This window comes from Struthio camelus, chromosome 2 (assembly GCF_040807025.1).
Source record: "Struthio camelus isolate bStrCam1 chromosome 2, bStrCam1.hap1, whole genome shotgun sequence".
Lineage (NCBI taxonomy): Eukaryota > Metazoa > Chordata > Aves > Struthioniformes > Struthionidae > Struthio > Struthio camelus.
Window position 1 is genome coordinate 22,950,698 of NC_090943.1, and position 14,702 is coordinate 22,965,399.

A 14,702-nucleotide genomic window follows, 5' to 3' on the forward strand; every position below is an offset into this window, starting at 1 on the left:
AAGATGATGAGAGGACTGGAGCACCTCTCCTATGAAGAAAGACTGCAAGAGCTGGGCCTGTTCAGCCTGGAGAAGAGAAGATTGAGAGGCGATCTCATCAACGTGTATAAGTATCTGAAGGGGGAGTGTCGAGAGGACGAGGCCAGCCTCTTCTCCGTGGTGCCCAGCGACAGCACAAGAGGCAACGGGCAGAAACTGAACCACAGGAAGTTCCATCTGAACCTGAGGAAAAACTTCTTGACTGTGAGGGTGACAGAGCATTGGAACAGGTTGCCCAGCGAGGTAGTGGAGCCTCGTTCGCTGGAGATATTCAAAACCTGTCTGGATGTGATCCTGGGCAATATGCTCTAGAGGTCCCTGCTTGAGCAGGGAGGTTGGACTAGATGATCTCCAGAGGTCCCTTCCAACCTAAACGATTCTGTGATTCTGTGATTCCATAAGCTAGTATTTTTCCAAGAATTTTCATTATCTATTTCCTCTGGATTTTGGTCCTTGTTTTTCCACACCTTAAGGAAGAAAGTTTTCTATTTGAAGAGAAATAAATTTTTTATATTTAATATTCAAAATATTATGTTAAATTATATTCAGTATAACATTAATGGTATATTTGAATAGTATATTTGAATGTTTTAATGTTTCATAACACAGTGAGAAAATCTGTATTTTACTTTATTATAATTTATTATTAAATTATATTATTATAAAAATAAACATAGAATATTAGACTCCTTTATGTATTACTTATGCTTTGGAGTGTCAAAGGTCTGTAATTATCTTTGCTTACAGAGAACACACATATTACATAAGAGCAAAACTGAATTACATCTGAGCAAGATAATTCCGATTTTTTTTAATAATATGGTTGCATTACAGTAAAGTAGCCCTAGGTATCCAATGAAGGATACTGTATGTATCTGATTTATATCACGACTAAAAGAAGGAGACAGCACTGCCCGAAAGAATTGAAATATTTTGCCATTGTTCAGATAATTCATAATTTACTTTTGCTCTATGCAGAAATATTTGGATGAATAGGGCAAACTAAAACAGCTGCATTTATCTAAGATGTTAAAAAAGAATGCTCACATTTTATTCTGAGCTGAAGCTATGTCAGGTATTGTGATTATTCAAGGAAGATAAAAGCAAACACTATTCATCATCAACATAAGTAGGCTGCCATGGACAGATTGGTATGTTACTGCCTTTTCCAATGCACTTATAAGGAAAAATGTTTAACTAGTCTTCTCAGGGAGATTAAAATGAATTTAGATAAGGAAAGACATAGGTACACTCAATAGCCTGTTTTTTCTTATTGAAACTAATGTCCCATATATTAAAAAGGGGTATCTTTGACAAGGAATATATATTTTACCTGCCATTTTCACAGAAAAACGTTGCGATATCTTCTTGCTCTATTTTCAAAATTACATGGGTTGATTATCTATCTGATGTGTGTAGAGTTTGTGAAAGTAACAGCTGCTGAAGCATTACCAATCAATACTTCACTCCTGGCTTCCACCCACACATACCAGGGGAATCACAAGCTCTGGCAGTACAAACTTTACTAAATCCCTACCAAGGAAGTAAGAATTGTAGCTCTCCGTTCAAATTCAAACACTTCCTAAAAGGTCCAGAATATACAACTGCTCAGTCATTGCAATTGCTCAGGCATTGCTTACATTTGAAGGTCAGATTATTTAAAGAGATTAGATTATGTAATTTTCCTAAACCACAGGCAAACTCATTGCAGATTTCTGTGTGATAATAATTCTGAACTCAAACGAAAGCGCTAGATCACACTAACCTACAGTTACCAAACTGTTTTATAAGCTCGTCTATTTTGGAGCAGTTTTGTCACTTGCCAGCATTAGTATTTCAGAGAGACAGTTAATTGTGGCTCAGAGAACTGCATTTCTTTCACTTAAATCTGTTATCTCTAAAGTTTATTCTTCACTCATTCAACCTTTGCTGTTGTGCTCACTGATATCACATCGATGCAAAATATCTGACACGGATAAATTTCAGCCATGTTTTAATGGCAGCTAGAACAAAAATTTCCTGAGAAATATACGATTCCGAGAACAAGGTTTAGTGGGAGCTGATGTGAACAACGGAAGTCTTCATGTGCCGTCTCCTTTGGGTTTACGCCACAGCATTCAATTAAAGGCCCTACAGTTTCATAACTGTAGACTTCCAAACATCCAAAAGGGGATCTAGCTTTCCAAATGGTCTCAAGGATCTTTGCAGCTTCAAATTTTTAGCTGAGAACTCCTTCTTTTGGTAACAGTCAGTATATAGGTAAGATTGTTAATAAGCTCACATAATTGCCTTCCCATGCTGTAGGTGAGCGAAAAACTTGAGTTTCTGGGGTTTACTATTCATAAATAGTAGTTCTTTCTTACAGCACAGTAAATAAATGACAGAATTATACAGAGAAGGAAGAGGAAGAGGTGGTAACATCTGTTTTAATTCAGGTGTATGTTTGACTCATACATTAAGAAAGAAAAATTGAAATTAAGGTCTGTATTATCAAGAATTAGGCCAGCTTCAGTCCTTACCCTAAAGTTTTCCATTGCCTAGGAACCTCTGAAAATCCTGAAACAGCTAAAAGTGATACTCTGGCCAGGGACAGAGAAGAAATTTAGGACATCAGGACCTATATTTTGATTACAAATTTTTGGTAATTTTCTATCTTATTTGTAGAATTTCAAGGAAAAACAAATTTAATAGTCTCAAGTGAATCTAAACATTTCATTTCAAATGTGAAGGTAACCTACAACACTAAGCATTGGAAAAAATGAAACACTAACATTACAGTATACAGAGACCACAACATAGTAAACATAGAGGCCACAACTTTAATGTTGTTGCACAAAAATCACAGAAGAGTAGCGGGTGGAAGGGACCTCTGGAGATCATTTGGCCCAACCCCCCTGCTCATGCAGGGTCACCTACAGCAGGTTGCCCTGGATCTTGTCCAGTCAGATTTTCAATATCTCCAACAATGGAGACTCCACGACCTCTCTGGGCAACCTCTGAAGAAGCGTTTCCTTATGTTTAAGTAGAATTTCCTGCGTTTCAGTTTGTGCCCATTACCTCTCATCCTGTCACTGGGTACCACTGAGAGGACTCTGAACCCATCCTCTCTGCACACCTCTTCCCCACCCTCCATCTTTTCTGTGTGTATAAATACATATGCATAAGGTATTTAAACACATTGATAAGATCCCCCCCTCAGTCTTCTCTTCTCCAGGCGAACAGTCCCAGTTCTCTCAGCCTCTTCTCATATGAGAGATGCTCTAGCCTCTTAATTATCTTAGTAGGCCTTCACTGGACCCACTCCAGTATGTCCATGACTCTCTCGTACTGGGGAGCCCAAGACACGGTAGACCAGATATGGCCTCACCATGGCTGAACAGAGGGGAAAGATCACCTCTCTTGACCTGCAGGTAATGCTCTTCTTAGTGCAACCCAGGACACTGATGTCCTTCTTTGCTCTGAGGGCACATTGCTGGTCAACTTGTTGCCAACCAGGACCCCCACATCCTTCTCTGCAGTTCCTTTCCAGCAGGTCAGCCCCCAGCCTGTACTGACGCATGGGGTTATTCCTCCCTAGGTGCTGGACTTTGCTCTTCCCCGTGTTGAATTTCATGAAATCCCTATCAGCCCACTTTTCCAGCCTGTAAAGGTCCCTCTGAATGGCAGCACAACCATCTGGAGTGCCTATTCCTCTCAGTTTTGTATTATCTGTGAACTTGCTGAGAGTGCATTCTGTCCCATAATCCAAGTCATATGAGGGATGTTAAAAAGTATTTGCCCCAGTATCGACCCCTGGGGGATACCATTAGTGACTTGCCTCCAGCTGGACCTCGTGCTGCTGACCACAACCCTCTGAGCCTGGAATTTCAACCGTTTTTAATTGATTTCACTGACCGCTTATCTATAGCCCCCACATTATTAGCTTGTCTATGAGAATATTATAGGATATAACATCAAAAACCTTACTAAAGTCATGGTAAACAACATCCATGGCTCTTCCCTCATCCACCAAGCCAGTCATCTCATCACAGACGGCTATCAGGTTGATTAAGCATGACTTCCTCTTTGTAAATCCATGCTGACTTCTCCAAATCACCTTCCTGTCATTCACATTTCTGGAAACAGTATCCAGGATTAGCTGCTCCATCACCTTTCCAGGGACTGAGGTGAGGCTGACCGACCTGTAGTTCCCCAAATCCTCCTTCTTGCCCTTCTTAAAGATAGATTATCTGTTATTATGATGCTATCCAATCAGCAGACAACAGAAAACTATCTGAGAGGCTGTTTTAGCACACATCTCACCAGGCAACTAAGGCTTCAGAGAAAACATGGTCACAGAGTGTAAAGACGTTGCTTCCCCCCATCCCCCACATCTAGTTCTGGAAGGACCCCAACACTCTGCACTTAAGAGGAAGATTAGAAAGACATTAGCACTTGACAACTTATTAGCAACAGAAATTCTTTCATTTTTTTCAAAATTTCTTAGTTTTGAAGGGTAGTAGGCAGTCACAAAGCAAACTCCATCATGAAAAACAGAACACACCAGACCGAACATCAGGTCTTGATCTCCTATTTCAAAACAAACTGTTAAACAATACTTCACACTTCATGCCACTCAAAAATGACTATGAAAAACAAAAGTACGTCACAAGAGTATAAAATCTTCGCATGCCCCGAACAGAACTGGACAAGTACAACAGAGAGCCCTATAATACTTAGGCAGTATAAACAGTTTTGAGTTACTTAACAAACCTTCTTAACCCTAAACAGGCCATGTATCAAAATTGATTTTATAATTCTTTAGATAAACTACTAGACAAAGGATATGTTTCCTTACAATGTTAAAAAAATAATAATAAAACTGCAGAGCTCATATTATGCTAGAACAGACCATAGTACAGTGTCAAAACTAGTTTTTGCCTGAATGCCCTTTACCTCCTACCACACAAATTAATCTTAAACATATATATGCTTGTGAAACTTCCTTACTAAAAGATCATTAAAATAAAAATTGAAACTTTAATTAAAAGAATTTTGTTCATCTAGCTGAACTCTTGACATATTTTAGACTTGTTTTTGGCTTCCATATAAGTATCTAGCATTAGTAACCCTACAGAAAACAATGGATCTAAATTACTCTTAAGACTGACATAAATGAGAGTTTAGTAGAGGAAGCTGAATTTCGCATTACTCTCAACTATGTTACCTATTTAGTCAAAAGGACAAGAAATCAAGACTTCACACTACTTTCAACACAGTAAACGTCACTGACATCAACACGCAGCTACTGAGATATACTACAGGTCTAGGCCAAATTAATATTGAAAATGAGAAAAAGGAGTGATACTTTTATTTGCACACATATAAAGATAGTTATATTTTTACAGTCATATTTATTTCCAAAAATGATATTTGATTGTTGACTTTAGACTGGAATCAAGTATTTTGAATTGACACTTTTTCTGGCTTTATGTAATTAAAGATTAATGTGTAAATCTGGAAGAGTCGGGCATAGAAAATGAGTCTTCTTAATAGTCTTTTCTTTTGAATGAATCAAAATTTTTGCCAAGCTGTTCTATAGCAGGTTCACAGAAAAATTTGTTGTGCTGAATGCTAGAAAAATAAAAATAACACCTACTTTATGTACCACAGGTTCATATTCAAAAGATAATCACCTCTTTTTAAAGGGAAAAGCAGCTTCCAGAAAAACTAAATATTTGGAACATCCTTAGTCAAAATACTACAAATGTGTTTCAAAGTCAATTTAATCAGATAATTACTAATACCTTTTAGATTGTACAGTCTTTGATGATGCAGGAAGTGAGTATATCATAATCTAGAAGGGTCATACCTGAAACGGTTTGGAGCTGTTGATGTGGAGTGTCTGTCTTATCCATCTGTTGCCTTGATCTCCAAACTTGTACCACAGCAGCTGTCCTCTGGTGTTACTCACAGTTCTCTGGAAGACTGACAGCTTATAAACTTGCTTTCCAAACATATGATAATGAAAGCGGAAAATGCAGGTTTCGTTGCCATAGGGGTTGAAGACAGGACTAAGCAAAACTGCTTTATTTTGGAATACATAAGGTCCTGAGGATTCCATGTAGAGGTAGTGTCCCTTGACCGTGCCTGTTGTGTGATCCTTTAACGGGCCTGTATTAAACGTGGGGGTGGGACCCTGTTTTCTGATCCAGTCAAAGTCATCCTCTACGTCCTGCTCCCAATTGCACAGCCCATTTTCAAAGTTGCACTGTAGGTCAGGGTCTGAAACATGTGAACAGAATGGATTGTCAAATGAAAGCACTACCAAACATTGATACTACTTTAATGTATTTTTCATTCACTTTCTTTCTAATATAGAGGGGGAAAAAAAACATTTTCTTTTTCCCCTTGCAAAAAATTCCCTTTGAAGAATAGATTTACACTGCCTGGACAAAAAAAAAAATCTTTAGTTAACTAGTACCTCTTCTAATGTACATCTGGCAAACTGCGCATAATTAACTTATTGAATAAATAGAACTGTGAAGAATGTTATACTAATCATGTTATTACATAAATGTGTATATTTTTATAATTAAAGCATGCAAAGTCCCTTAACTGACATTTAAATGAATAAAGAAGTTAAAACTGCAGTAGCCTCGATGAAATAAACCAAAGGAATTAGTCTTGTGGTAGCCATAATAAGTGACTTAACATGTTTTTGCACGATAACTAAAATCAAATTTTAAGTTTATTTCTATGTCCTTATTGTACTAATGTAACAGCTTGCTCAGAGCTAAATTCGAGAGACATTTATATAATGCACTTTTACTCTACTTAATATCAAGCCAAAATATGTTGATTACACCAATTACTTCGGATGCAAAAAAATAAAATGAGTGTCAGAGATGGAGAACTTGGGTTCAGTATTTGCAACTCTCTTCCATAAACAGTGACTAACTGACATAATGGTCAATTCTACTTCTTCTCTTAGTGAAACCGTTATTTGTTATGATCTTCCGAACTGCAAAACCATAGAAGACCTATATATTACTTTCTAACCCTAGATCTCAAAATGAATAATAAAAAAGATAAGCGTTACTTCCTATTACAACTGGGAAAACTGAGACAGACTAGAAAGTTTGTGCTTTACTTTTAATTCATATTAGGTTTAAGTTATTACTCAGCTGACACCAGTACAATTCCCTTCAAGTGTGTAAGGTGTCCCCTGTTTTTGCAACTCATTGTGATTTGCATAATTTAGTTACCTCAGGATGTGATAAAGCATTTGCTAGTTATTAATTTTGTTTTATATTAATGTTCCTGAATTCTTAAAATTGATGAATGCATGCTTGAAGGAAAAAAACCATCAACAACACCCTTCTGCACTGCAAAGTGATTGTCAAGAATGTGAATGACCCATAGCTTTGTTCAATTCCTATGAGTTCTTTCTTGGAAAGGAATAATTATGCCCAGCAAGACTAGTATCTTCTAGTGATACAGACATTTAAATATTTTTTAGGTAGATAATTATATATAGATTGGATATACACTCCTCTCAGTTCATATATACCTTTGGTTCTACTCCCATCAGTGTAATCAAAGTCAGCACATTAACCAAAATCTATTGGCAGACTATGAATTATCCCTTTGAGAATGAACTTGTAATACATGGGTTTATTTTACAAAAGTTGAAGAAATATAACTAGTTTTAATAAAGGAAATGAATTACATTTACCCTCAAATTCATCTGTAACTCATCATATGCATTTACATCAAGAATAATTTTCAGAATCTATTTCATCAGTATCTATATTCAGTTGCATCATCATTGGCTGTCACATTGATAGGCTGTAACAGCACTGTGCTTGTTTATGTCAGGGATGAACTTGGCAAGCAACTTTGGTTTCGATATAAAGCAAGGAATAACAAAGTACTCACTACAGTTGTCTTCATCTGATCCATCCCCGCAGTTATCCACGAGATCACACACCAATAAACTATCAATGCATGCTTTTGTGTCTCTGCACCAGAAATGGCCAGGACCCTCACAGCTTATTGCTGGAGGTGGAAGAGCACAATTTTCAAACGTAATATCATCAATTGCTGAGATGCCATCATAAAAACCTAAACTTATTTTATCAAGCGATAATTGGAAAGGATGTGGAAGCCGTCCAAGCTGAATGAATGCCTTCAACCATTGATTTCCCTGGTTGTAATATATCCTCCAAAGCACAGTAGGCTCTTTCAGCCCATCCACAAGCAATTGCATCTCTGCTGCTCCAACTGACTGTCCATAATTGTAATACCTAAAATGATAACAAAGTTAAGGGTGCAAATGAAGAGAATGGACCATATCAAGTATACAGGACCAATATCTTTTCTGTTATAGCTCTGAGAAATATAGAAAGACTACACTGCCTATCCACATTCTGTACACTGATACCGATAGCAGGGCAGGCTAGTGTATGAGTTGAAAGCTCATTTCAAGAATTTAAGATTATAAGAGATTCATTAAATTCTAATCCATAACTGGAGAGAGACATTTGCTTTCCCATTAGGCTCAAAGTGAGCTCACTGCTCACTCGGATGCTTAATATGTCTTTTATAAATTTAATTCAGTACCTAATTGTGAAGTTTCAAGAAAGAAAAACAGCACACTTATTGAATGTAAAAGCACCTCCTCAATCTGTGGCAGTTAGGATCTCAAAGCATTTCAAAATCATAAATGCATAAGTGAGCTTAATAATGCCATATATGATTTCATTTTTTGGAAATAAAGAGGTAGAGAGTAAAAAGGTTGAACAGCAATCGTATAACCTAACTGGGAACATAACAGGAACAGAACCAACAATTTGCAATTTCCAGACTTGTACTCCATCAAATAACAAGTTTATCGTCCCTCCCATTTCAAGTCATGAATCTTTGACAAAAAGGTATTTCCTCTTTCTATGGCAAATGCACTACTCGGAAACACTACACTGAATAATACTAAAGCTAGTCCAAATGGATTTAAGCAGTAGTATCACCTTCGACCTCAGTATAAAAATTACGGTTTATTTTTTCTGTCCCTCTTTGTCTCTTCAGAGTCTCTATGTAGTCCTGGCTGTAACTGAAAGGATTTTTTCTATGTGTGTAAGGAAAGGATGGGAAGCAAGGCTCCAATTCTTGCAACATAGCTTTCACTTAAAGAAGGCACAAACTAATTTTGGGATATCAAAGAAGACTCAATGAATCTAGTATTAGATTTTTGAATGGTTTTCTAGTCTAGAACAAAATTCCTTAACATTTTCAAACTGAATTATCCAAAGTAGAAATGTTATCAAAATGACTGTGGTATTTCTCTGTGTAAACGTAGACACAATCCTTTAATGTATTTTTACCCAAAGTGTGGCAACAACACAGTCCCATGTTTCAGTTCTGCCTTCTAAATGCTATAGCTTACTAGTCATAACGGACACTGTATGATTAAAGAATAAAAGGTGGCAATACTGCGGAGCATGGTGTGTACTGCTGCAAAATTCCAAGAGAAGCACTGTGAGATGATTAATAAGTTTAAAACTGTTATCATACCAGAAAGACACTGTGCAACTTGATCCAGTTTGGCTGAACCTTGGGCTTCGAAGCTGAGCAACTTGTGCAATGTTGCTACTGTTTTTCAGAATGAACATAAAATGACCTATTGAAATAAAACACAAAAAATAACCTTTCAAGCTGAAGAAAGAAGCATTTCTAAAAGCTTCGAAAGGGTTCATGGCCTCCTCTTGAAATCTGACTGAAGGGAAGCTATATCTATGCCACTTTGTTTCTAGGCCTGATTTGTCTTACCTTCAGACCTGTTGTAGGTGTGATCCTGCTGAGGAGCTTGCGTCTGAAAAGCAGGTGGAAGAGCACTACTGGAATTTCTTATCCAGTCAAATTCGTCTTCATTTACAGTTTCAAGCCAACCACAGTTGTTTGTTTCAAAGTCACATACAGCAGCTGAAATGAGGAAAGAGACATTTTGCTTTGTCTCTGAACATAACAGCACCAAATGAGCTTTAAAGTATGAAAAGGAAATAAAATATTTCTAATATGTCATCAACATCCCAGACAGAAGTCTAGGAAAGGGGCATGAGGAGACAGAGGACAAGATGAGGTATTTGTTTCATAGCAGTTAAGACAACTGTCCCACAAGAACAACCAAGCCATCATTATATGCAATGTATTCAGCAAAATGAGGCCTCCACTGTAAAGGCACTGCAGCCAAAGTACACAAAGCAGGCAGAGAGGAGCTGAAAACAGACTTCATAAAACTCATGCTGCAGAACAAGAACATGGTGCACACGAAGCAATAACAAGACTTGTGCACAATCTTTTAAGGAATCTATATGGGAGCCAGGAATCAAATCCCTTATTCCCTAAGTCTTGCAAGTATGCTAATGATAATAAAGCTCTTCCTAGAGTTATAATACAAATAAAGCTAAATATTAAGCATTACTGAGATATTATCATATTGGTAAAAGTAGGAAATATCTGAAACAAATCATTGCAGTGACTAAGGTTAAAAAAATATGGTTAGCTGCATTCCAGCATCCTAAGTCTTCATCCAGAATAGCAGCAATGGTATAGAAGATGTGTATAATGCAAAACAAATACATCTGGAAAGAAAAGAGTGGAAGGATGTAATGTACGAAAGTAAATTGACAAATATTTATGATATTAAAATGAAGAAACCTCAGATTTTGTTCTTCTGCATTTAAAAATTTCCTCATTAAATCATAAAATGATATTTTGATTCCTGTAATTAGAATATCCTTTAAATGCAAAAGGTTTTTAAAAATTAGTAATTTTAAAGTAATAATTTATTATTTACACATATAGAATAAATCCAAAAATGTTCAGACACAATCCTCAATATTCTATCATTATTCCATAATATTTCTGGAATATTACACACAACTTGTAGTGGCTATATGATTATGATATACAAAACACACATTTCAGAATTAAATGTAGTCTCTTGGAAAACAGAATATTAGATAAATTTTTACTGCTGGAAGATATGGGAGTTTTTAATGCTTCTTTCTTTTTTAAGAACTGTTTTATAATTTAAAGTTATATATCATTTGATAGAAAGAGTGAAAAATTACTGATCATACTGATCATTATTGTTTTTAGCTAGAGTGGCTAAAAAGACAAGAGCTATTTTATGGATTATTAACCGAAGCATGTAAAAAATGCACAACTAATGCTGACTGGAAAAAAAAAACTAAAACAAAAACCTCCACAAATACAGAAAGCCAAATAATATTTAATAGATCAAAGAAAATGTAAGATGTCTGTGTGTATGGTGGATGTGGCCCAGTATTGCTGATGATAAAATGACATAGAGTAAGTGTGACAAAGAAGAGAAGAATTAAAATTTTTGATGGAATGTTTTGATAAAAGAAAACGAAGACAAAAAAATTATTTTCAAAAATGAAAAGACCTCAGCATGATGGAAGGGACTGAGAATCCGCTGACGGGACATAACAGTGATGAGATACAGAGAGCTATTTATGGTTACCTTTTTGCTCATCACAGACTTTAAGAAACACAAGAAACTCTGTTGCACATTCCTAGGGGAGCAGAAGCAAGTAATATGACAAACCTCTGACAAAGATGGATATACCAAAAGAGGCACATAAACAAGATAAAACACTTAAGTCTCTGAGTCCAGACTTCTTGCATCTGTAACTCTGTAACAGAGACAAAACATAAAAGAAAGGAAGCAGCAGACCAGGCATTTAATTTAAACATGGATGAATACATTGAGATAAAATAAGCCTCAAACCTTCAGCTAAATCTCAAACCAACAGTTTAACACCTTGGGAAGGTATAAGAATAGGGCAAGCTGGTAGATCCTCGGCCAAATGCATGTGGTTCTGCATGCTGGCTAACACTTCAATTATTTAGCTATCCAATAACCTCTTTCACTGGCACTTCTGATTTTAGATAGATTACCCAGAGAGAAGAGTTATCGCTTGAGTCTCTACCAATTTCTTATACGGTGAACACACACAAAGAATTAATCTACTTTCTCTTCTAGCACTTTATTCTCTGTCTTTCTCTTGCTTCTTATTTTCTTACTCTCTCTTGTTATCCTGTGACCATCAACCGGCCCTACAGACTCTTGTCAGGCTTTCTGCTCCTCATGTGTTTGAAGAATGTACTGCTAATTTTTCTTAAAACTTTTTCTGGTCATCCTTACTGTGTTTTGACATTCAAACCACGAAACTTTATGATCCTTTCTGCTTTTTTCATTCGGACATCACTTCAGGTCTCTGATAGATGCCTTTTTGCTTCTAATACTCTCCATGCCACCTGTAGGGTTTTATTTCTCTTTGCTGCCCATTCTACCTTTTTTTTTAACAAGTTCCCTCAATAACTATGAAGGAATCAGACTGATACCGTGAGCGTAGCATTTCATGATAGTGGGCTTTGTTAATGTTTTGAGGAAGCTGCCTTTACAGTGTGAGTAGATTTAGTCATCTCTAAACTGAGTTGTTATCACAAAAGTCTAGATTTCTTGCTGACTCTGGGCTCTTATGCAAAGCGATTTTTCAGTATTCTGCTTTGAGAACTGCACTGAAAGCCCTTCACAGGTTTGATGTGCAGCATCTCTGTAACCCAAGCAAAAGCCTAACAACAATTTAAGAAAGAGTCTGCTGAAAAATGTATTTTAAAACAAATATTTATGATGTTGGCTTGTCTCCAAGGCTGCAAGTTCATAAATCTCTATATCTCAAAAAACCTCTCCTTCTCTCTCAGCATGTGTTTATTTCTGTAGAAAGCATCATGTTGAAGAAAGCCAGGCCTAGAGCGCAGCTCCCAGAGCGCAGCAAACAGAGGCAGCGAACAGACGCAGCAGTTTGCGCAGCAGTGTCTGGGCTCTGCCTGGGCCTTTTGTGGGCCTTGTTGGAAGTTGTGGAGACTTTCTGGGGACCCCCGAGGAACTAGACGGTGCTTGCTGCTAGCAGGAAGGGAGAGCTGGGCAAGGACTCCTGCAGGGGGCCTTGACTTCACTTCTCCTGGGAAGTTCTAGCTAGGTGGGGCTGCTGCTAGCGAGCTCTCTGGGCTGCCCTGGTCAGAGGGAGTTGGGGCTTTTGTTTCAGGTGGCTCCTGATTGGGTGGGTCAAGCACCCTTGTGAGTCACTGCTAGGCAGAGGCCTATACAAGAGCCAGGCCTAGAGCCCAGCTCCCAGAGTGCAGCCAACAGAGGCAGCAGTTTGTGCAGAAGGGCACCAGAAGGCACCTTCATTTTCTGTAATGGTGTGTCCTTCCCCAGGCATGGTCATGACACGCCGCAGAGCACATTGCCCAGTGGCTGCTGGAGGTGCTGCATCAGCTGTGTCTGAGGCTTCAACCCAGACAGGCCCTCTGACAGCAGATGCAGCTCTATAGGTGTCAGGCTGCGGGGAGTGCCTGGGGCCTCTCTGTGGGGCCTGGGCTGACAGTCAGCTCTCCTGTGTGAGGTGAGCTGTGGTTGACCAGTTGCGTCACCAGATAAGGGAGTTACAGGAGGAAGTTAGTAGGCTGCGTAGCATCCGAGAAGATGAGCAGGAGATTGTCAGGGTATTCTCGGAGACTGTTCAGCTCCAGGAGTCCCCAGCCCCCACTGCAGCGGAGGTGTCAGAGGGCTCAGCACCATGTGAAACGGTACATTGTAACGCTGTTGAAGAAGTCTGGAAGCTGGTGACCTCTCGTAGAAGGAGAAGGCTCTTGCTCGTCCTCAAGACTTACCCTTGAAGAACAAGTTTAGCGCCCTCCAAGCTGAGGAGGAGCTGGGCATGGCTCCAAGGGAGGCAACTGGCCTGGCAGAACCTGTACTGTGCAGGAACCCCCGGAAGAAGCGGCAAGTGATTGTTGTGGGTGACTCCCTGCTGCAGGGGACAGAGGCACCTATCTGCCGACCTGACCTCTTGTCCAGAGAGGTTTGCTGCCTGCCAGGGACTCAAAGAAGAGATGTTGTGGAAAGACTGCCAAGGCTCGTCCATGCATTGGACTACTACCCTCTGCTGCTCTTCCATGTGGGCGCTAACGACACAAAAGGCAAACTGGAAACCATCAAACAGGACTTCAGAGCTCTGGGAATGGTGGTCAAGGGTCTGGGAGCCCAGGTCGTTTTCTCCTCAATCTTGCCTGTGAGGGGAAAGGACGGGAGGAGGAGTAGACGAGTTTTCCAAGTTAACAACTGGCTGCGCCGCTGGTGTTGGCAGCAGGGCTTTGGTTTCTAGGACCATGGGACCCTGTTTGAAGATCAACAGCTGATGGGGAGCGATGGGATCCACCTTACCAAGCGGGGCACGTGTGTCTTTGCCAGCAGATTGGCCAGCCTGGTAAGGAGGGCTTTAAACTAGGCAAGATGGGGGAAGGGGAGTGGTATAGTGGCAGGGGAGTCAGTAAAACACCACTCAAGTCAGGATGCCTCCAGCGGGTGCATACAGCCAGGGGAGACAGCATGGGACATGGCTATGGAGGATCCTCTTGCACCTCTCCTGGGAGGCCTGCGTGCTTGACTGGCTCTCTGAAATGCCTGTACGCCAATGCACACAGCATAGGGAATAAACAGGAAGAGTTAGAGATCTGTGTGCAGTCACAGGGCCGTGATCTCGTTCCAGTTACAGAGACATGGTGGGAGAGCTCACATGACTGGGATGCTG

The 14,702-nt window shown here is 39.1% G+C and overlaps 1 protein-coding gene across 3 annotated transcripts in view; it reads right to left on the bottom strand.

The window, feature by feature from the left end:
• The window catches only part of MALRD1 (MAM and LDL receptor class A domain containing 1), a 292,727-nt gene that overhangs the window by 212,329 nt on the left and 65,696 nt on the right, over positions 1-14,702 (bottom strand). For all 3 annotated transcript variants that reach the window (XM_068934618.1, XM_009673718.2, XM_068934619.1), the window contains exons 15-18: positions 9,847-9,999; positions 9,592-9,697; positions 7,960-8,327; positions 5,891-6,303 (exon numbers count right to left, since the gene is read on the bottom strand). In XM_068934618.1, coding sequence (XP_068790719.1) covers positions 5,891-6,303; positions 7,960-8,327; positions 9,592-9,697; positions 9,847-9,999 — 1,040 coding nt within the window. The remainder of the gene's footprint in view (positions 1-5,890; positions 6,304-7,959; positions 8,328-9,591; positions 9,698-9,846; positions 10,000-14,702) is intronic.